Source organism: Capricornis sumatraensis, chromosome 6 (assembly GCF_032405125.1).
Source record: "Capricornis sumatraensis isolate serow.1 chromosome 6, serow.2, whole genome shotgun sequence".
Lineage (NCBI taxonomy): Eukaryota > Metazoa > Chordata > Mammalia > Artiodactyla > Bovidae > Capricornis > Capricornis sumatraensis.
The window spans coordinates 69,751,924-69,776,770 of record NC_091074.1 but is presented as its reverse complement, the minus strand read 5'-3'; the positions used below and the strand labels follow the sequence as shown (position 1 = coordinate 69,776,770).

At 39.5% G+C, this 24,847-nt stretch overlaps 1 protein-coding gene across 1 annotated transcript in view; it reads right to left on the bottom strand.

Moving 5' to 3' along the window:
* Nucleotides 1–24,847, bottom strand: part of FRMPD1 (FERM and PDZ domain containing 1) — a 45,585-nt gene that overhangs the window by 18,171 nt on the left and 2,567 nt on the right. Inside the window, exons 2-6 of the mRNA XM_068974600.1 lie at nt 13,469–13,626; nt 12,534–12,636; nt 9,197–9,242; nt 5,759–5,866; nt 2,692–2,787 (exon numbers count right to left, since the gene is read on the bottom strand). Of these exons, the coding sequence (XP_068830701.1) occupies nt 2,692–2,787; nt 5,759–5,866; nt 9,197–9,242; nt 12,534–12,636; nt 13,469–13,626 (511 nt within the window). The remainder of the gene's footprint in view (nt 1–2,691; nt 2,788–5,758; nt 5,867–9,196; nt 9,243–12,533; nt 12,637–13,468; nt 13,627–24,847) is intronic.

Here is a 24,847-nt window from a genome sequence, read left to right as displayed (position 1 = left end):
ACAAACAAAGCTAGTGGAGGTGATGGACTTCCAGCTGAGCTACTTCAAATCCTAAAAGATGATGCTGTTAAAGTATGCACTCAAAAAAAAATAATAAGATAAAGTATGCACTCAAAGTGTGAGCAAATTTGGAAAACTCAGCAGTGGTCACAGGACTGGAAAAGGTCAGTTTTCATTCCAATCCCAAAGAAGGGCAATGCCAAAGAATGTTCAAACTACTACACAATTGCACTCATCTCATATGCTAGCAAAGTAATGCTCAAAATTCTCCAAGCCAGGCTTCAACAGTACATGAACCATGAAATTCCAGATGTTCAAGCTGGATTTAGAAAAGGCAAAGGAACCAGAGATCAAATTGCCAACATTCACTGGATCACAAAAAAGCAAAAGAATTCCAGAAAAACATCTACTTCTGCCTCATTGATTACCCTAAAGCCTTTGACTGTGTGGATCACAACAAACTGTGGAAAATTCTTCAAGAAATAGGAATACCACACCACCTTACCTGCCTCCTATGAAACCTGTATGCAGGTCAAGAAGCAACAGTTAGAACTACACATGGAACAATGAACTGGTTCAAAATTGGGGAAGAAGTATGACAAGGCTGTATGTTGTCACCTTGCTTATTTAACTTATAAGCAGAGTACACCATGAGAAATGCCTGGCTGGACGAAGCACAAGCTAGAATCAAGATTGCTGGGAGAAATATCAACAACCTCAGATATGCAGATGACACCACCCTTATGGCAGAAACTTGAAGAGGAACTAAAGAGCCGCTTGGTGAAAGTGAAAGAGAGTGAAAAAGCTCGCTTAAAACTCACCATTCAAAAAACAAAGATCACGGCATCCAGTCCCATCACTTCATGGCAAATAGATAGGGAAACACTGGAAACAGTGACAGACATTATTTTCTTGGATTCCAAAATCACTGCAGATGGTGACTGCAGCCATGAAATTTAAAGACACTTGCTCCTTGGAAGAAAAGCTATCACAAACCTAGACAGCATATTAAAAAGCAGACATTACTTTGCTGACAAAGGCCATATAATCAAAGCTATGTAGTCACGTATGTGTGTGAGAGTTGGACCATAAAGAAAGCTGAGTGCCAAAGAACTGATGCTTTTGAACTGTGGTGTTGGAAAAGACTCTTGAGAGTCCCTTGGACTCCAAGGAGATCCAACCAGTCCATCCTAAAGGAAATCAGTCCTGAATATTCATTAGAAGGACTGATGCTGAAGCTGAAACTCCAATACTTTGGCTACCTGATACGAAGAGTTGACTCATTTGAAAAGACCCTGATGCTGGGAAAGATTGAAGGCAGGAGGAGAAGGGAATGACAGAGAATGAGATGGTTGGATGGCATCACCGACGCAATGGACATGAGTTTGAGAAAGCTCAGGGAGTTGGCGATGGGCAGGGAAGTCTGGCATACTGCAGTCCATGGGGTTGCAAAGTGTCAGACATGACTGAGCAACTGAACAACAATAGGAATTGCCAAAGGAAGGTGCCAGGGAACACTGGTGGTATGTGTGCATTATGTTTGCATGTGTGCACACAAGTGTGTGTGCAATATGTGTGTGTGTGTATCTTGTCCAGTACCTAGGTGTACTTACCCACCTGAACCTGTTCTTCCTCTAATAACAGAGGAACTGGGCTCAGTGTTGACTCTTACATGGTTTCTAATGCTTGAACAACTCCTTTGTTGTTTCTTCCCTGGAGCCTGCTTCTAACACTATTTGCTCCCTTGTTGAAAAACTATAGTGCTATCCCTTAACATCTATGGATAAAATCCCAATTCCACTGCCTGCCATGCAAGACCATCCCTGCAGCCAGTGTGCACCCTCTCCCACTCCTCCTACAAGGAAATGGTCTCTGCTCCAGTCCCATGGGATGGTTTACTACCTCCCAGGCGATGCCTGTCTTACTGGCTCTCTGCCTTGTTCATGGGACGTCTTCAGCCTGATGTACATCCTCTGACCCCTCTACAGCTGTGTCCCCACCTGCCCTTGATGAATCCTTAGTCACCCTTCAAAGCCTAGCTCAAGTCCAGCTTCTCGGCAAAGCCTTCTCTGACATCCTGACGGGATGAGACAGAGGGCTCCTTCTCTGTATGCTAAGCACCCCCTCGGTCCTCTCTTTACAGCCATTCCTTCATCATGCCCTGGACTGTTGGGAGCTCCTTGGATGTCCATTTTCCCTCAACTAGACTGCAAGCTAGGGGGACAGAGACCACTTTCTACCTCTCTTTGTATCACCTGCCTCAGAGCGTCTCCTTTGGGGGAACATAATTAAATCTAATTCAAACTGACTTCCATCCAGAACAGAATTCCCAGGGGCCTGGACCTCCCCTGATACCTTGCCTGGGTTTTTTAGTGACTCTGGCCTTTTGGGAAGCAGGTGGAGCCCCATACAAGAGGCAGGAAATCCCAGTAGTTAATGGGGAAGGCTAATGAGTTGTATTGGGTACTTCATCTCTCTGAACCCTGATTCCCTCCCCTGCAAGAGGGTGATTAAAATACCAGCTTGCTGGGTATTTGTGCAATGAACTGAGATGACACAGTGTTTGGCTAACTCCAGGTGCTCAGACCATGGGATTGTGAGATCGCTGAGGGAGCTGCTGGCAAGATGCCTGGGGATCCTGGGAGCCAGCAAATTCTCACCAGAAAGAGATTCAAGTTTACTCTGAATTACCTTCACAGTCGTGTGTGCCTCAAACTTGAAAGCTTTGGTCTGTCCATTCTCCAGGTACAACTTGAGCACATTGGGCATACACAGCAGAGAATTACCCTGGAAGACACAAGAGCAGTGTCAAAACTGTCCCTCCCTGTTCCTGGGTGTGACAGAGCCTGTTTCCCTGGCCCTGCCTTGGTGTGGAGAGCAGGATTCTCCCCAACTTTCTCACCACATTGAAGGGTGACTCTTGACATTCAGAGATTTCTGCAAGGGATGAGGCCTATGCCACACAGATACAGGCTTTGTTCCAGGGCCAGCCACAAGAACTGTTCGACAGGAGGGAGGAGGGTGAAGAGTGAGCCCTGCCACGGGCATGCTGATGGCATTGCGCAGGCATGCATGATACCATCTGCTGACACGTCACTGCTCGTTGCCACCTACAGCAAATCAAGTGACAAGCATGCCCACTGCCCCAAATGGGCCTTTCTGAGATTCTTGCACTGTGCCTTGTAGGCTTGGGTGAAATGGGGGTAGGAAGCTCCCTGAGAGTCCCCTCAACATTTCACTGCTGCATTCTCTGTAGTAAAGCATCACCAAAGGACAGAGGGCTGCTTTCTACCTCTTGTTGCTCAGTTGTTCAGCGACCCCATGGACTGCAGAATACCAGGCTACCCTGTCCTTCACCATCTTCCAGAATTTGTTCAAACTCATGTCCATTGAATTGGTGATGCCATCCAACCATCTCATCTCCTGTCACCTCCTTCTCCTCCTGCCCTCAATATTTCCCAGCATCAGGGTATTTTCCAGTGAGTCAGCTCTTCACACCAAGTGGCCTCTACTCACCCCAACTATCACTCTGGATTCATGGGACCCCTTGAGGGGTCCTGCCACTCTTGGAGGGCTCTTAGGGAGGGATGCACAGGACTAGTCTGTTTGGTGACCCCAGGCCAGCCAAAATTCCTGAGGCAGAGCAGGGCAAGGGAATCATTCTCTTTGGGTTTGGAGAAACCCCTAGGGCTGGCTCTCATAAAAAGTGACTTCTGAGTGTTGAGCTGTAGACAAAGAAGTGGCTGGTGCCCTCCAGAAACTGTAAGAGATTCTAGAGTCTCCAGGATTCGAGCTACAACTGCCCCCGAGCTCTCATCTCTGGAAACCCACCTAGGTTAGAAGCTTATCACCTTTTTTCAGAAAACTGACAGTCTTTTTCAGTTAAGAATTTTGTATCTTCTAAATATAAGGGCATTTGTATCTTTTAAGCAAGACACATTCATCACTCTATATAACTTTTTTTTTTTGAAAGCCAGAATACTTTTATGGAAGAAAAGGAGTATGTTCATATCCCAGGGCCAGTTCACACTCAATCAGGGATGAGGGATTTTAAACCCTTCACTCTGCTGTCATCTCCTGACTGGTTTTAGGTATTTAGAAATCTTAATCTTTGGATTTTGCAAGTATGACTGCTTTCCTTGATACTTGTGATATCCAAAAAAATACATTCATAACATCACCACATAACTAACACTATTTACTTTTCTCTAAGGCTTCTTCCAATTTTTATCTATACCTGTAAATAGCTTTCAGAGAACTGCACTAATATATTATGCACAATTCTATGTGTATTTTTACTCAACGCATATATACTTCTTCATGTGAGTTTAATGTTTATAATTTTAATGGACTTATAAATATTCTATTGAGTTGAAACATCAGAATTTCTTTAACCATTTCTCTGCCTAAGCATTTAACATTTTCTCAAAAATTTTTGTAATATATATATGCAAAAGATATCTTTAAATGCATGGATTTTTGCATTTAAATTATTTTATATAAATAAATTAATAAGAATGTGATTCTTGGGCCATTTTTATGGCATTCATTAACTTTTTTTCTACTCCCAAAGATTAAATCAATTTACAAAGCCGCCAACTAGTACATGAATGCAGCTACTTTCTCAGTATCAGGGCTTATATTTTCCTTTTTTGTGCTAATTTATTAATTGGCAGTTCTTAATATTTTCCTTTGCATTTCTTTAATGGCTAGCAAATTTAAGAATATTTGAAGTGTTGGTTTCCTTAAGTCAGGCAGAGAAAAATAATACTGTATGATATCACTTATGTGTAGAATCTAAAAAGTAAAACAAACTAGCAAATATAACAAAAAGAGACAGACTCACAGATATAGAGAATAAACTACTGGTTACCAACAGGGTGAAGGAAGAGGGGAGGGGCAAGGTAAGGGTAGGGCATTAAGAGGTACAAACTATTGTATATAAAATAAATAACCTACAGATATATTGTATACAACATGGAATATAGCTGATATTTTATAACTATAAATGCATATATAACCTTTAACAATTGTTAGTCACAATGCTGAAACCTGAAACTTATATATCAACTATACCTCAATGATTAAAAAACCCCAAACACAGCTTTTTATTTCAGATTCTTCTAGGGTCAGTCTTGCCTCCTGAACCCCCATATCACATCAATCTTGGGTATTCCAAATCAAAAAGGACTAGACAGCATATTATAGTGGAAAACAGAAAAACTAAAGTCACACAGACCTGTTCTCCTGTATTTCCTAGCTGTATGATCTCAGAAGTTAATTCTCTTAACCTCTTTAAGCTTCTGTTTCTTCTTTGTTAAAAATACCTTCCCTTGCAGGGTATGGTGATGATGAAGGACTATGTACCCAAGATGTTTTGATTCACGTATTAGAGATTCAGTATATGATAGGGTCTTTTTAAAAAGCAACCCCTGTCACCATCTCTGCTGTCAATGTATCACCTTCAGAGGGAGTACTAAGTTAGAAGATTCAGAATGAGAAGTGAATAACTGGAACATGTTGAAATTTCCAGCCAGAAAAATGGAGTCTCAGAAAGACACAGTCATACCCAGTGTGTCTCTCCCTGTCCATGGTTTGTAGGCACCTTACTGAGGGAGCATAGAGCCTCCAGCGAGCCCACTACACTCCCACTTTGTCCCCTCCATGCTGTGGATGCCAGTGTCTCCAGGAGATAGTGCCAGGAGGCAGCTTGCCTGCTTCATGAACAGTCATTGCCACCCCCTGACCAGTGCTGCACCTGGCTGTGTCCACTGACGAGCACTTCCTCCGCAAAGTGCACCTTCACGGGGTTGGTCTTCAGCCTGGCTCGCTTCTCTTCTGTCAGGAAGGAGGACTTGGGGACTCCCTGCAAAACATTAACATGACGCACTTTAGAACAGGACTTTTAGAAAAGCCATGTACATCCTCTCATTTCTTAAAAGCAAAAGCTCTGGCAGCTGCTGAGAACTCAATTAAAACCACAGAGAAGAATGATATCCAATTAAAGATCTCTTTTCATGAAATTCAGAGATCTCAACCAAATATGTCTTGTGTGTCTGAGAAAAGCTAAAGCTTTAACACATTGGCCCAAGGCTGTGGTATGATGAAGACAAAGAGAACTGGCCTGTGAACAGAGAGACCTGAATTCTAACCGAACTTCAGCTACTCAACAGCTCTGAGAACCACCTTAAACACAAATTATTATGGAAGAAAACCAGTTGTGAGTGTGTGTGTGTACATTTCCCTCTTTGGCCTTCAGTCTTTTCTGCACAACAGGGGAGTTGGACCAGGAGGTAAAAACAGCATAATGCTAATAAGCATAGGTTCCAGAGTCTAACTACCTGGAAAAAGCCCAGCTCTACTGATTTCTGAATGTGAGACCATGGGTGTGTGAGGTCATAGTGTCCTCATCTGTAAAAGGGAGATTACCAATATATCTACCTTGTAGGATTTTCTTTTGGCACAAATTAAATAAGACATTAAATATTAGCATTCATATTCTAATAAATAATTTAAAATAATGTAATGCTTATTATATTAATAAATAATAGAAATACAGATATAGACAATTAAACCAAAATATATTTTGATCATAAAATTCTATGTTCTAGAGAAGTAGTCATTAATATTCCAACTTTGGTTTGGATAATCAATTTCAAACCATTTGAGGATTCTAAGAATCCACTCAGACAATAATGAGCATTCTTGTTGAAGTAAAATATATATGATCGTTTGTCTTATGATCCTGTCACTTCTGGTGAGAGGTCTGAGTGGGCTAGACAATCTTCAGGGCATTTCTCAGGGCCTCGGGGACCATCAGCGGGGCTGGTATCAGCTTTCCCTGCAGGACCTCCAAAGTACAGTATTCACACTCCTCTCTTCTGGGGAACCTCATAAGGATCTCAGGAATGGTACTGGATCATGCTAATTTTCCTCTCTTTATACTTTTTATTTTTTAAAAGGAGGCAGCTATATGCTATTTCCCTCTCTCCTTACTTAACAAGTGCTACCTTCTGCTTTCATTTCTTGGAAATAGAGTAGGAAAAGAACTACCTAATTAAAATTCAGATGTTCTCCATTGAGATGATAATCAGCTAGATGAAAAGAATCTCTCAACACCTGCATGACTATTTACAGCAATTAGCTTTCAGTACACTGCTTTTTATGTATTGGTTTCACATTATTCCATAGATACAGTCTTCTATGTAGAATAGAAGAATCTCCACTATGTGTGTGTAAAACACTTGGCCTGTCATATTTATGGCAAACTTCCTAGTTCTATTTAGGTGAGTTTTTTTCCTATTCTATTTCTAGGAAACAAACAAAAAAGATAACACTTGTTAAATAAGGAGAAGAGACAACAATTTCTTTGCACAGAATCAAATAGCTGTCTGTTCTACTGTACTTCCTCCCACTCCCTATGTGCTTAGGAATTCCTTCTGCAACTTATGACCAAATAGATGCCCTTTCATATTGTTGACATTTCTATGATTTGTTTTCTATATATAAGTTTTTAACACGAAATGGTGTGGGATTAGACTTATTTTTTCCAAATACCTAAAGAAATGTCCCAGGACAATTTCTTGAATGATCATCTTTTCTCCCATTGATTTGGGATGCCATATTTATCATATACCAAACCCTTATACTAGTATCTATTCTTGGACTTTCTATTTGATTAGATTGATATATCCAACATTTCATCAATATCATACTGTTTTAATTATTGAAGCTTTATTAGCTTTAAAATCTTGTACCTCAAGGCCATCCTCATTATTCTTTAAAAAAATTTTTTTTTTCTTGATAAGTCTCACCTTGACATACATTGTCAAAATCCAAATAAAATTCCCACAGGGAGTTTGAATTTGCTTTAAGCATACACATTAATATGAGAAAATCCAATGTATTAATAGTCTTTCTATCAAGGAATATAACATGTATCTCCTCTTTTATTAAAGAAAACATTTTATTTCCTTCAGTATTACTCTAGTTTCCTTCACATAAGGCCCATATAGTTCTTTTCCTTCAAGTTCTTCAATTTTTTTACTTTTTCCTGTAAAGAACGAGCCCGTGGATTTATCAAATTTCTAATTTTTCTGTTTTTCCAAAGCATCATTTAGATTTAAATTTTTATCATTTTCTTTAATCTGCTTTATGCTTATTTTATTAGTCTTTCTTTATACTTCTGGCACTGAGTATTTTCCTGACCTGTTTTCTTTTTTCTTGTTTAAGGTTACAAATTTTACTCTGAGTATAGCTCAACTGTATAATAAGTTCTAAGAAATAGAGCTCTAAATTTTAATTATTTTCTAGCTAGTCTATAATGATAATTTTTAATTTTCCATTTGATTCCATCTTCACTTAGGAAATTGCATTTTTATTCCAAATGACTAGGTGGTGTTAAGTTTTTGATAGTTATCAATTTGTGCTTTATTGTATTCTAGAGAAGACACATACAGTTGCTTACTTGAGAAATTTAGCTTTGGGGTAGCCTGATATGGGATCAATTAGATTGGATTATTAAATGCATTATTAAAATTCTCTATGCCCCTATTTGTATTTTTTTGTCTATTAGTGACCAAGGGCTAAGAAGTATGTACTAAAGTCTCTCAGAATGAGAATTTTCTGTCAACTTTTCCTCCTTGGTAATTTTCTCTTACAATTCAATTATGTCCTTTTCCCTCTACCACATACAAAAGGCTCCTAAATGTGTGGTGGTTTAGGATGGCTGTTGCTTCCCTGTGCATCATCTGTGCCTTGTTCTGTGCCTTGCCTTGTGGCTGACAAAACACGTTCACACCCAACACCTCACTGGGTCCTCATAACACCCATTAGATAGATAAGGCAGTTATTGTCCCCATCTCTGTTTCACAAAATTCAAAACTGAAACTACGGGGCCTCTCCACAGTGACGCCACTCAGACTCGTCTTGAAACTCTGAGCTTGGTACCCTTGTTGCCTGCATAATCCCAGGTCTGTCTCCTTTGCTAGCCCATGAGTTCTCGAAGCCTGGGCACATATATGAGTTCTCCATAATATGAGCACATATGTGGTCTTCAAGCAACACTGACTGCCTGACAGCTTCTCTGATGCCCTTTGCCTTCCCTGTTTATTCTCTGAGGGATAGTCTGCTGGTGGTACAGGGTCTTGGGGCCAAGAAGAGCGCAACTAACACACAGACATAGAAAGAGCTTTACCGATGTGCAGCGAACGACCGTTATTGAAAGAGAATCTTCAGCTTCCCTGAAAAAAAAAGAATAAACAAAAAAGGCGTTATCATCCTGGGTGATACATGACGGTGCATGTGTGGGGTTGGGGGCGTCAAAGACACTGGTAGAATGACAAAGCAGCTTCTCTTGCCTCAGCAAAATTGAGAAGGACATTGAGAAAGCAGTGATCTGGGAAAGAACTTAAGTTGTCCCAAATGCCACTGTGACCTTAAGAAAGTCTTCAGATACTTGTCTCTACCATCTTGTCCATACCTACAGCCACTAAATGAAGTCACTTAGCCTTCATTTAGTCTATATGATGGAAGACTCATCTAGTTGCTATGACCACTAGGTAGGTTTATGTCCAAAATATTTTTGAAGAGAAAACAGCAATAACACAGATAACTTAGGTTGCTATTTCAGAAAACTTGGCTAAATATCCATGAAACAGAATAAAAGAATGTGGATAACACTTATCAGATTAAAGCCAATCAGTTTATGGTATTTAAGCAAACAAAGTCAGTGTAATGAGCACAATCCTGTAATCAAATAGTAGACATTTTTGTTTTGTTATAATCTCTTAGGTTCCAAAGGTGATCAAATCAACTAGATAAGCACCAAACTTCAACTTTTTTGAGGATAGAACTGAAAAACTGATTCATGTTTTCCTTTTCCTTTGCCATTGCTACATAGAATAGCAGCTTGCAAAACAAATACTTTTGATTTCTTGCAAGATGAACATCGAGGCCTATTTCTGCCTGTGTGTTACTGCCTCCAACAGATAAACTCAACCCAAGGTTTTTAAGGGTCTGGAGACTGCCTCTTACCCATTTTATGTAAGAACAGGTCTTTCCCAAGAGAATTCACAGGAAACCAATGCCCAAGAGCTCTCAGAAGGAGAGTTTGGCCTCATAGATAACTGGAGGAATTAGAGATTTTGCTGGCTTTTTGTTTGCTTGGTTGTTTTCCTTTTGTAAATGGCACCAACACTGGGAACTATGCTACAAAAGTAAGCAGTCCTGGCATTCCCACACAAGGCAGTCCCGAGAGTGCAGGGGCAAGCCAACATTAGGTCACATCCCTGCTCAGCAGTCTTCGGTGGCTCCTCCTGCCAGAAGGAGAATAACTTGCTGTGTCAGCACCAAGACCCTCCATCATCCTCTGGACCTCACTTGTCAGAACTTTGTCTAGGCATCCGGTGCCTTAGACAAACTGAACGACTCAGCACCCCCAACCCCTCAGCCAGTGGCTCCTCCTGATCACTTTACTTGGTCTGCCCTTCACCTCCATCTTTGAGGCACAAATTCTGCCCAGCATTTAAGGTAGAATTTGGCCAGCTGAAATACTTCTGGACTCTTCTATATTTTGCCAAACCACAACTTCCTCACAAGCTAGAGGAATCTCTAGCGTTTATGACCCCTTTCCCCTGTTTTGCTCTCTTTTCTTAATTAATTAATTAACTTGTTTATTATTTCTGGCTATGCTGGATCTTCACTGCTGCCCACGGGCTTTCTCCAGTTGCGGCGTGAGAGGAACACTCGGAGCCGCACTGCGTGGGCTTCTCATTGCAGTGGCTTCTCTTGCTGCTGAGCACTGGGCTCTAGGCACACAGGCTACAGTAGCTGTGGCACAAAGGATCTAGAGCGCAGGCTCAGAACGGGCTTAGTCACTCTGTGACACATGGGATCTTCCCTGATCAGGGATCAAATTCAAGTCCCCTACATTGCAAGGCAGATTTTCAACCACTGGACCACCGGGGAAGTCCTCCCCTGCTTCTTCAGATACACTGTCTGCCCTCCTGATCTCAGTGGGGTTTCCGTGACTCGTATCTGCACTATGAGCCTAAGGATCGGGGAGTGGAGTCCCTTCCCCCACAGGGCTCCTTGCCCAGTGAATCGACCTGAGTTCAATGTTACCTAAACACCCAAATTCTAGTCTACTGTTTTAGATTGTGAATACTTTTCATTTATTAGTCAGACTTCAATCTAACTTGGCAGAGATATTAGCAGCACTGAAAATGTAAAACCAATTTGCTGGAATTGAGAAATTCTTTGAGAAAATCACCCAATAATTGGGAAAGCAAACTTCACAATTTCCATAACCATCTTTCATTTTTAAAACGGAAATCATCAAATCTTTTTCCTGGCTGCCCCACCCACTCAACTTAGCCTGGCAATCCTATTTTCTATACTTCAGTGGAATCTCTGTAAATCTTACACTGTGTGTGTCTTTCTCCACAGTGAGACTGTGGGCTTCCTGAGGGTAGAGACTGCATCTGCATTTCCATTTTCTTTCTCTGACCTTGCTGTTATTGCCTGTTACTCAGTGTGTGCTGCACACGACAGGCCCTCAGAAAGGAAAACCACCACTCACCAAAAGGCACAAATTCAAGTATAAACTTGAAGTATCTTCAAGGTGGCTTTGCTCTATTTCTCATTTCCCTTTATTTATATTAAATAAAGTCATTCAAACAGAGTTGTGTGGAAGTTTTTAAAGACAAAGACTGCATCGACCTATAGAACGTCTGTCAGGCCTCCTCACTCCTGTCACTGATTTCCTCTGTCTTAAAACGAGGGTCACCAGCTGCCAGTGCCAACCACACTCATTTGTTTCATTGAGCACCTGCTGTATGCCTGGTCTCAAGGTGATCACAGTCAAGGCAGAAAGTGAGGCATTCACAGAAATCACCATGACACCAGGTAGACGGTTGTGGGTGCCGTATCAATGGAACTACATATATATCAAGCAGGCTACACCAAAAAGGTTTAGGAAGAGAATTCAAAGTGTTAAAGAACAACAAGTAGATTTAGTATCGATTTAGTCCAATCTTTGCCATATGTTACAACAGCCCTACACATCCATAAGGGATAAAAGTGTTAGTTGCTTAATCATGTCCGACTCTTTGTGACCCCACAGACTGTAGCCCACATGGAAGCTCCTCTGTCCATGGAATTCTCCAGGCAAGAATATTGTAGTGGGGAGTCATTTCCTTCTTCAGGGAGTCTTTAACAATGCTATACTGTACATCCTTAAGGGGTAGGGCCTATGTATCATTCATAATTATATTCCCCGCAGCACCTCGCATAGTGTTTTGGGCATTGCAGGGGGCTGATGAATATAGGACCCATGCCTCCTCATCTCATTTATAGGCAGGTGAAAAGGAGCAGAGAGGAACTGAGATGAAATTCTAAAATGAGGCTATTGTTGCTGCTTTAAAGGAGCCTGGACCTTAAATCACAGAGGATCAGCTATGCCCTTTCTGTCACTCATTCTTGCTCTGTAATAATCTGTGCAACTCTATGGATGATGGAAGCCAATTTAGTACCTCAGAATATTGACTGCTCGTTCATAGGAAAGGTCTTCAGCAGGCTCATCATTCATCTGGAGGATCTGATCACCAGGGAAAAGTTTACCGTGAGCAGAGCCCCCTGTTGGAGAGAAAAGAAATACATGGTGCTCATGTCAGGAGGGCCCAGACCCAATGTGTCATAGCCACTCAGCTGAATGGCAGCCTGATCCAGTCTCCGGGGCACCAGCTCATCCCCACCCCTAGCCAGACTTGGGCTCACATGGATCTCAGTTTCCCTGTTTACAAATCTTGGATAATATACCTACCATCCATCACCTTCAAGGGATATTAGGAGAGTGTCCAAGGAAAGAGGACTAGCAGAAGAAATTCAACAGAGCCAGCCAACAAATCTACTACATTCATCTCTAAAGAAATCTGGGGTATATGTGTGTGTAAATTCAGATTAATAGATTTTAACTGGTCCCAGATCTCACATCAATACATAACTGAAGAATGAAAACAAACACTAGACATTCCCAGCCTGCTCCTCTTCCCCTGATACAGCCTATATTTTACAGAGACTCGAGTGAAAACAAATCAATAATTTCTATTACTGTCTGACCAGAAATTTTTCCCAGCTCAGAGCATGCAGGGTTCAGAAAGGAGGGCCTGTTGATCCCCAAACTGTCACTGTTCCTAAGACTGGCCAGGGGGCCACGGATGGGCAAAGCCTCAGCTGAGGCCAGTGGGCCTGTGAAGCAGATCAGCAAGTACACAGGGGCCCCCCTTCCCTGTACCATAGGAAGGTGCAAAGCCCCAGACAGAATTAGGTCAAAATTAGATGTGCCCTTTCTAACTTCCTGGGGTAGCATTTTCTGCATTACGTTATAGCACAGAGATATGGGAAGAGAGCCAGGGATAATCCCCCACAAGAAGCCCAAGTCCTTTCTTGTTTCCCAGTCAGCCCCTACCTGCTGTGACAGACACCACTGTGAGGGGAAGGCTCTCGGAGATGTGAAATCCATAGTCCTGGAGGAGGGTGTCTTTGTCTATTTTTACTGTGTGTTTCACAGGGATGATGGTCTGGGTTGGGATCCCGGCGGGCCCATCAGCTGTGGCAACTTTAGCCCTGGAAGAGAAGCAGCGTGTAAAAGAGACAGCGATGGGAGTCTAGTGGGTGGCACAAACCAGGTCAGCCCCAAACAGCCTGGAGAAGGAAGATGGAGAGCTGAGTGGACACTAACTCTCCTCTCTTGAGAGAGAAGACACAAACACCAGCAAATAAAACAGCAGGACACAGCACCATGCTCTGAAAGACAAGTCCCAAAGTGCTGTGAGTGTGCAAAGAAGAGGTGGAGCAGTTTCAACTTTGTGGGGCTAGGGGAGAAGGAATCAGGCAAGTATTTGCTACCCGGAAGAGATGGCATCTGAGAGATTTCGAGGGTATATCTACCCAGCCCAAATCCTGGCACGAAGAAGATATTCAGTAACTGCTGCTGAGTGGATGAATGCATGGATGCATGGATGGATAGATTGATGGATCCATGGATGGATGGATGGATGGACAGACAGACAGGCAACCCAGGCAGGGAGCACTGCTTCAGCAGAGGTACAAAAGAGGAAAAACATGGATCGTGAGTAGCAGCAAGCAGTTGCTCAGTTTGGATATCTGATGATGATTAATTTTTATAGGTGAATTGTTTCTTTGGTGATTTTTTTTCTTGTTTTGCTTTATGATGAATGCTGCTTCCCCTTCAGCTTTGTTTATCTATGAGGATTCCAATATACAATCCCAGAGAGCACAGACTCCCTCTATTTTAATTGTTAAAAATATGTGTGTTTTCAGTATATCTAAAAGCAGATAAGTTGAAAGTTGTATCTTCTATTTCTCAATACCACAAAGTGAATTTACGAGCTATTTTTCGTTTGTGGCAAATGGCTTTTGTCTTTCTAAGGGTCAGTGGTTCTTTCTGAGGAAGGTCATAGAGTGAGAGATAAGGTGTTTATTGTCATTATACACAACAGAAATGTGGAGGAGTAACAGCTTCCTTGGGGTTCTGCAGTTAAGGTTTTTCATTTATTCTCATCCATTTACCAAATACTGTCAGGAACTCTTCCTAATGCAATAGGACCTCACTTATCTGAAAATCACCTCTCTGTCATTTATAATAATCTCAAGTTTCAACAAGGAGCAGGAAATATATTTAAAAAAAAAAAAAAAAGAACCAACATGCATGTGACAAGTCCAAGCACAAAGCCATATTATGCACATTATCCATAAAGGAGTTCCCTTAGGAACAGAGAAAGGATTTCTCCTAGGCAAGCACATGGGTAGTACTGAGAAGTATTAGAAGCCAGACCTAACAGGAGAGAAGAGACAGAAAACTCTGATAATTTATACTGACTAAAACCATAGGTATTCCTGATTAAAAGAAAAAAACTTTAAAGCTTCGAAAGGGCCTCTCTAAATAAAATAAATAATATAGTACACTGAAAAACAAAAATCTACATTTGTGTTCCTTTGAAAAAGCAACAGGAAGGACACCCTAGACACTATTCCTATTTAAGTGGCAGGAGAAATGCCTGGAATAGTTATTGGAGAAGGAAAAATGATAAGAGGAATAATAAGCATACCTTTTTTTCCCTCAAACAAATGACAATCTACTCTGAGAAAATGATCCACGAAAAAGAATCACTAGTACTTAAAAAAAAAAGTTTAGTGGAGTTGCAGGATAAATACATAAAACACAGCCACAAAAATCATCCTACAATCCATTAAAGACAGAATAGCTGAATGTGTATCAGGAGCTAGGTTTTCTTAAAAAGTTGACATAATAACAGAAGACACAGTAATACTGATGCTGGATTCCTGGTTGGGAAGATTACAGATTCAACAATGAACATAAATACTGAATGAAAATATAAACTTGATGGAACACTGGTTCAAAAGCCTTCCAGATTAAAAAAAAAAGAACTAATAAATTGATGACAGTGAGAGTAGCAGTAACAACAATAACAATAATCACTTGCAACATCCATTGAGCACTATCTATGTACCAGGCAGTGAGCTAATTTATTTTCATGCTCCTATCAGAGGGCAGCAATGATCTAAACTGCATGGCCTGGTCTTTACCAATGAAAGTGAATAGAAATTCCAGAAAGTCTTTTAAAATATTATGTGGCTAGCCAGAAATAATTCAACATGGTAAAAAAATCACCACATGTGATACTAAGCATTATACAAAGTATTAAATTTCAAAAAGGTCAAAAGAGAGAATTACAAAAACTGGAAATAAATGTGGACCCTTTGTGCCAGTTCTGAAGAGGAGACACATTTCTAAGGACTGGAGAATTAAAGATAGGCATAAGATATAAGGGGGATGGTTTGAATGTGAAATTTCAATAACCAAATCATAAATACAAGGAAATTAAAAATTGGATAACTACATATAAAAGCACAAAGAGAAATTTAAGTGAAAAAAGCTTGTAATTTCTTACAAACAAAAATTAACTCAAAACAGATCAAAGATCTAAATATGAGAGCTAAAATTATACAACTCTTAGTAGAAAATATAAGAATAGACCTTTGTGACTTTGGTAGCATTTTAGATATGACACTAAAAGCACAAGCAACAAATGAAAACATAAATAAACTGAACTTCACAATTGAAAATTTTGTGCTTTAAAGGACACCACTGAGAAAGTGAAAAGGCAATGCCCAAAATAGGAGAAAATGTTTGCAAACCATATATCTAATGAGACTTCCCTGGTGGCTCAGACAGTAAAAGAAACTGTCTGTGATGCAGGAGACGGCTTCAATCCCTGCGTTGGGAAGATCGGCTAGAGAAGGGACTGACTATCCACTCCAGTATTCTTGCCTGGAGAATTCCATGGGAAGCCTAGCAGGCTACAGTCCATGGGGTTGCAAAGAGTCAGATAAGGACCTGGTATCTAGAATATATAAAGAATTTTTATAATACAGTTAAACAAAAAAGACAAATAACCCAAATAAAAATTGGGTGAAGGATTTAAATAGACATTTCACCAAAGAAAATATACAGTCAATAAGGACATGAAAAGATTATTAGTGTTTATGGAAATACAAATCAAAACCACAGTGACATACCATTTCACACCCACTAGAACGGCTATCTAATAGATAATGGCTAATCAAAAAGATAGATCAAGTGCTGACTAAGATGTGGAGAAAAACAAAACCCTCATATAGTCTTGCAATTCCTTAACAGACTAAACACTGAATGACCCAGCAATTCCACTCCTAGGCATACATCCAAGAAAACTGAAAAGCATATGTCCACACAAAGTTTGCACGCAAGTGTCTGTAACAACATTACTTATAATAGCTCCAAAGTGGAACCAATCCAAGTGTACCTCAACTAATGACAAAAACAATATTCTATAGCAGAGTATTGTTCAGAAATACAAAGGAATGAAATACTGATATGTACTATAACATGGATAAACCTTGAACACATCATACTAAATGAAAGAAGTCAGTCACAAAAGACCACATACTGTATGATTCCATTCATGTGCTATGTCCAGACTAGATAAATGTATGGAGACAGAAAGTAGATTAGTGATAGCTTAGGGCTGGGGAAGGAGGGTTTAGAAAGGAAATAGAAAGTGACTGCTAATACATTCAGATTTTCTTGTGGGGGTGATGAAATTTTCCAAAATTTATTGTGGTGGTGGTCTTACATCCCTGTGAAAACACTAAAAATCAGTGAGTTGTACATTTTAAGTGAATGAATTGCATGGTATGCAATGTATAGATGGAGCTGTTGAAAATAAGTAAATCGACTTATAAAATCCTGGAGGGAAAAAGCTTACAATAAAAATATATGCAGAATGGACATAAAAACATGCAGTAAATACCCAGACTTCACATCCTCAAAGCAAGTGAGTGAAAAACTCACACATGAAGAAATAAAGCTGGTAAATAACAGAAAATGTACAACTCTGGTGATCAAAGAAGAACAACTGAATGGACTGCAGAGAACTATTACATGTCACTAAAGCACTACATAGGAATTAAAATAATAAAGTCCAACATGTGTGGGCCCTGGGATTTAAGGGTGACCATATAAATTGGCTGCTTACTCTCTTTGGAAAGTCATCAAGGAAATTACATATGAATTTAAAATTTGATCATTTTCTTTGACCTTCTGTTACCATTTTGAATAACATTCCTCAAAGTAACATGCATGCCCCCCAAATAAAAAACACTGTTTGCACTAGACTATGAGTTCCTAGAAGACAAACATTCCCTTGTATCATAAAGCCCTAGAACAGAGTATGAGCTCAAAACACCCTGGCAATTGTGTATTCAAAAATATTTACCATAGCTTTATTTAGAATAGTTGAAAAAATTGAAACCACCCAACAGAGAATGGATAAATCAAGCATAGGAAGGAATTGCCCCAAGCCTCTACAACAATGAAGGGCCGCAAGCCTGTGAAACTTAGACATACATGGAAATATAGCTTCGAAAATACTCTTCTAAACTGCCCCAACCCCCTTGTGTGGATTATTCTGCCCCTACAACTCCCCATCACCCATAGGATAAAAGTTAAACTCCTCAACCTTACCCTCTTGGTCTTTTGTCTTTAGCCAACATTCTCTACCCACTCTCCTTCCCAGGCCTTCACTCCAGCCTAACCTTTCCTGCTGCACCAGTTTTACATCTGGGCTTCAGTTCATGCAGCTGCCTCACAGAAAACTGTGAGGCCAATCAAAATCCAGCTCAAATACTACCTCTTCCAAAAATGCTCCTCTGATTTCCTAGCTAGACACAAGTTCACTCATCTCTGAGCCCTTCTGGTCTTGAGCACCTCAACTGTCAGTGACAGCTATTTGATTCCATATATTATCACCCCGCATAGACTGCAAACTCTCAGAATTCAGGAACCGTTTTTTATCCACCTCTGTATTTCTCACTATACTGAGTGAAGAACTTTGCCCATAGAAAGCATCTCTGTTTATTAGGTGAATATATGAGCAAAATACTGAATATAGAGAGCATGATACAAAATAGTACACCTAATATGATTAGCAAAGGTGGAAATGTGTATATAGCCATTAATAAATAGTAGTAAATTCGAATATGACAGACTTCAATGTTTGTCATTTGTCCTGTAAGTTTGCTTAATTTGATATACAGCTCCGCCTTTTGACTATGAGTCCTAATCAGGACCCGTCTTCTTCATATCCCAGGGCTCAATAAATGGTATCTGGAGAACAGTGATCAGTTGCTAAAGACACACTCCTGGAAGTAATCTTTGACTTTACCCTGCTCTTACCCCTAGTATCCTACCAGTCATGACTTCAAAACTCTCTAAAGATATCCATTTCTCTCTGTCTCCATGACCACCATTCTATTTCAGGACCTTGTCACCTGTCCTACAGACAGATTGCTCTAAATGTCTCCTAGCTGGTCTTCCCACTTTTCGTTCTTTTGTTAAAAAATATATTTATTTGGCTGTGCCAGGTCTTAGTTGCAGCATGCAGACTCGTTTAGTTGTGGCATGTCGACTTCCCTGGTGGCTCAGACGGTAAAGCGTCTGTCTACAATGCAGGAGACCTGGGTTCGATCCCTGGGTCGGGAAGATTCCCTGGAGAAGGAAATGGCAACCCACCCCAGTATTCTTGCCTGGAAAATCCCATGGACGGAGGAGCTTGGTGCAGGCTACTGTCCATGGGGTCGCATAGAGTCGGGCACGACTGAGTGACTTCACTCTCTCATTCTCATGGGATCTAGTTCCCAGATCGGTGATCGAATCCAGGCCCCCTGAATTGTGAGCATAGAGTCTTAGCCACTGGACCACCAGGGAAGTCCCTCCCTACTTTTCATTCTTGTCTCACCTAAACAATTCTCCATCCAGCAACTAGATTGATATTATATTAATAAGTGCAATCCTGCTCATATGTCTGCCCTGATTGAATGACTTAATCCAAAAACCTTAGTATGGCTTAATACAGCCCCTGCTCACCACTGAAGCCTCTACAACCAAGCCATTCACTCTCTCAGTATTTTTGTTCTAGCCAGACAAGTTCCTTTGGAGTTCCTCAAACACACAAGGTCTTCCTTCTGCCTAGAATATCCACCAGCCCTTGACACAGCTCTCAAAACACCCCACCATACACGTTACCTGCACAGCTTCTACTCAATCTTCTGTTTTTGGTGGAAATATCCCTCTCCCTCTGCTGAACCTGAACACAAAATCTGTACATCAATTTTTGAAACACATATTTGTAATGACCAGTGTGAAGTCTCTTGTCCTTTCTAGACAATAGCTCATATAGCACAACCATGTCTTTCTTGCCCCCATGTGCTGAAATCAGTGCTAGGCATAGAGTAAGGCTTAATAAATGTTTAGAAGACAAAAGAAATAGACAAACCTTACCATGTGGTTAGAACAGAATTCATTTGGATACTTTTCAAGTGAGTAGTCTTTATTTATCTGACTTTTCCATTTGGAAGGGTATGCTCCCCAACAATGGTAGACAAACGAGGCCCCGCTTTGTTGACTAATCCCTGGACAGCGTCAGGAGCTTTGACCCAAAATCTGGATTTGACATTTTCCCCGAAGGCCACATCTAGGCTTTTGTTTGGAAAGGGATTGCTTAAAAACAGGACGAAGCCATAGTCTCTCCTCAAAAAGAATGTTCGACAGGGAACTGAAGGAAATGATCTCTGCAGCAAAATTTCCTCCTCTGAAGAATCTTATAAATACAAACTAAACACCGACAATCCAAAAGCCTCTGTCTGCTGCCTTTGTAATGGTTTTAAATCATAAATCTGAGCTCATTCCTGTGGTTTTACATCGGAACAGCATAAGACCTGGCGACACTAATAGAAATCTTATCAGATAACTGGATCCTAAGGTAGAACCGGAAAACACATGTTAAATTTATCATGAAAATAGCCTCGGGTAAACTCATTCTATATTTTATGGGTTATAAGTTCACATTGAGCTGATCAATAAACCTGAGAAGAAAAAAAATACCAGATGGAGACAGATTAGGCTTCAAATATTCTCTGGCTTTTTATCTGCTCTCTGATAGGCTGTGAAATAAATTTGGCTCTATCTTGTAACAACAAAGAATTCACCTCTGACTTCCAGCAGGATGTGGAGAAACTATTTTGAATCTATGTTTAAACACTGTATTATGTTCAGCTGGAGTGATTTTAAAAGTGAACGTCTGGTATAAACTGGATTTTTAATCTAAAGTTTATTCAAAGAAAGAAGAAATAGAAGGAGTGGCCTGTTCCAGAAAGAACTTTATCTTGTCATAATCACGGGACTAGGCTTGTGGCTGTGATAGTTTCTAGAGACCACTGAATGTATATATTGTGTGTACAGTGTTACAGGGCAAAAGCTTACAGCTGAGAGGAGGAGAAAGTATGCCATTGCTACTTTTAAAAGGAGGTTCAGAAGACAAGGGTGACCCTACAGACACAGCACAGGAACTTTCTAACCTGTTCTCTTAAAATCTTTCCCTTTTGTCCATGGTCAAATAGCAATTAAAAACTGGTACCTGAAATGGTCTTTCTACACCATTAGGAGTATTAGAAAGGTCAAAAATACCATTCCTATAACTAGTAAACAGACTATGGTTATAATGAACAAGCAAATTTAGAAGGAGGGAAAAACCAATAGCTAAGACTTCTGACACAAAGATGCCATGATGCACGTTTGCACATTTGTGAATACATACACCTGTGTGTACATGTGTGAGTGTGTGCATACGTGTATTCATTGAACACATATGTGTGCACATTAGATTAATACTAATACACACTAATATTAAGATTAAATATAAATTGAAAGAAGTCTTTTTAAGCTTTGAAGTTTATAAAACCAAGCACCAAGAAGAAGGCGTGAAATTCATCAAACTCCTTAGATTTTTTTTAAGTCTTGATCTATAAAACCAATGTTTCTAGATTACACATAAGAGAATTCAGTAAATCTTACACAAAATTGTTTTAATAATACAATAAAATTATTCTAAAGTTCACATGGAAAGGCAGATAAAAATATTAAATGGCAAACAAAGAGAATAAAACTCTAGTTTAACAGACAATAAATATAAATAGTTTTAATACAGGTGTGTGAAAGAAAGCAGTTAGATCAATTAAACAGAATAGCTAGCCTAGGAAGAGATACAAGTTTTCACCCACAGACACAGGAATTTCATATATGAAAAAGTAAGACCATAAGTCAGTGAAGAAAGGAAAGATTACTCACAGTTAATGGTGATGGAAACACTACTTATTTTGGAAAGAAACAAGATAGATCTTTATCTCACAGCCTATACTAAAATAAATACCAAAGTAAAAACTTAAATATAAAATATCTTAAACTATCAAATTGAAAATTAATTAATTAATTATTGGGTAAGGATTTTCTAAGCTTTGAAGCAAAGAAATCATCAAGAGATTATCATTTAACTATATAAAAATCAAAAATTGTAGGAGACAAAAAAATGGTATAATTAAGCAAAAAAGTATTCTATAACATGTCCTTCTCATCTCATTTTATCACCTCCCTAGTTATAGAAAGCGGTAAAGAAGATGACAATTTAGTACAGAGCAAAATGGTTAAAAATTAGTTTATAATATAATGTCACTATGTTATAGCTTTTATTAAGTGGTTTGTATTACACTATTTTTACAGAAATTCAAAACATGTCATAGAGACTATTTGGGGGAGGTTAGCTATTTCTAAAAGAGCACTGATACTGTAAATGTTATTTTTATATTGGAATGTGAAATTAAGTGGTAAAATAGCAGTCATCTTAATAATATCTGAGTAATTTTGTATTTCTGCAATTATTGGTATCACTAACCTTCCACCCTACCCAAGCATGCACACACAGACATTCAAACTGAGTGCCACTATCTGAATTTGACTAGGGATTGTCCACTCATTTAAAATTGAAGAAATCAAAGTAACTTTGAAAGTTGACACTCTTCCCCAGGAAAAAAAGCATTTGAAGATGCCTCATAAAGCTCTAACATTACCCAAGTTCATAAAAATTATAAATTTGTTTAATAATGTTTAGAAATGGAAATTGTTATTTTTGACTAATTTCTTCCTAGACAGTTCAATTAGTGTTGGAGATAAAATTTAACTTTATGGAAAAAAAGGCAATTATAATTAAGTAAGTACAATCAGCTGAAATGAGTAGAAGCTTTTAAAGGTCTGAAAAGATAGCAAGATTGTTAAAAGATGCATGTAAACTCATGACTCCAGATTAATTTCTGTTTCCTTTTCTCTGGACTATAAACAACACTTCAATGTATTTTTTTCATTTCTTGATCTGGCTATCAGGAAATGCAAAGCCAATGTTAGTACTCAAATGCTTAATCCTACATCTAATTGGTTTGCAATCTATCTATAGAATTTCCAGTCTTTATTTAAAAGTTTTTATGCATTTTAAAACTGTTAATCATCAAAATTTCCATTTGGAAGAAGAAACAATGCAAAATTTAGATATATTTTAAATAAATAAAAATAAGTAATATAAACAGTGCTGCAATGAACATTGGGGTACACGTGTCTCTTTCAATTCTGGTTTCCTCGGTGTGTATGCCCAGCAGTGGGATTGCTGGGTCATACGTGGCAGATTCATGTCAATGTATGGCAAAACCAATACAGTATTGTAAAGTAAAATAATAATAATATTAAATAATAAAAATAAAATTAAAAAAAAAAAAGTAATATAGTCCCTGACTGTGAAAGCCCTTAATCAATAAAAATTTATTGAATATCTACTACATACTATGTATGCATTCTTCTAGGGCTGAAGATACTTTTTAGACAAGATAGTTATGGTCTTTGGTCTCGAATGTGGCAGGAGGGTTGGGGGAGAAGAGTCACATAGTAAACAGGTGCGGGGTTAGGCAAAGAACAAGTAAACAAATGGATATATTGTCATAAAGTGTGGCAAGGAAGTAGGAGGAACAAGATGAAGACAGGAAACCAGGAACAGATTGTAAAGGGACTTTTAGGTATGGCATGGTGGCGGGTAGCCACTGAATGGTTTGGGATGGGTTGGAGCCAGGAGCAAGCGTGTGGGACAGGAGCAGTGTATATTTTGAAAAGCCCACTATGGCTTCAGGGTGGAGCAGAGAAAGAGTGAGTGACTATGGCAATGCCCTCTGGGGACAGAGAGCTGGACAGAGTGGAGATATGTTTGAGGATGAACTGGCAAAAGTTGCTGATGGGGTAGATACAGAGTATGAGAGAAAGGAAAATTCAGGATGACTCATAGGTCTCTTGGTTAAACAATTCTGTGGAAGGTGGTACCATTTACTCTACTCCAGGAAAACAAATTATGCTTTTCAATTCTTGACCATTTTCAATTAATCTGAAGACAGAAGAACCCAGCTTGAATCAAGGTTGCAGGATTAGAGATGAGAAACAATTTCAATAAGACTACATGTGATTTATCCTAGAAACACAGAAATAATGCCTTCCATTGACACTTTCAGGAATCATTCCCTCTTTTTCTTCTCTTTCTAAAGCACTTGGAAAACAAACTTCCTACTAAATTCATGGAAAGATACTCAACATCATTAGCTATCAGGAAAATACAGATCAAAACCATAATGAGATACCACTTCACACCCACTAGGATGTTTATAATAAAAAATTGCAGATAATAAGTGTTGCCAAAGGTGTGCAGACACTGGAATCCTTATATCCTGCTGGTGGAAATGCTTTGGAAAACAGCCTGGCAGTTCCTCCAAAGGTTCAACATCAAGCTGCTATATGACCCAGCTATTCTAATCGAAGAATAAACCCAAGAGAAATGAAAATATATGCTCAAATAAAAAATGTTTATAGTAGCATTATTCACAATAGCTCCCAAGTGGAAACAACTCAAGTGTACATTAACTGATGGACAAAGAAAATATACCATATTATTTGGCAATAAAAAGGAATGCAAGCACTGTTTACAACAGCCAAGATATGGAAGCAACCTAAATGTTCATTAACGGAGGAATGCATAAAGGAGGGACAGTACATATTTACAATCAAATATTACTCAGCCATCAAAAAGAATTAAATAATATCATTTGCAGCAATAGGGATGTGGACCTTAAAACTGTCATTAGAAAAGACCCTGATGATGGGAAAGATTGAAGGCAGGAGGAGAAAGGGACGACAGAGGACAAGATGGTTAGATGGCATCACGGACTCCATGGACATGAGTTTGAGCAGGCTCCAGGAGACAGTGAAGGACAGTAAGGCCTGCAGTGCTGCAGTCCATAGGGTCACAGAGTCGGTCACAACTGAGCAACTGAACAACAACAAAAA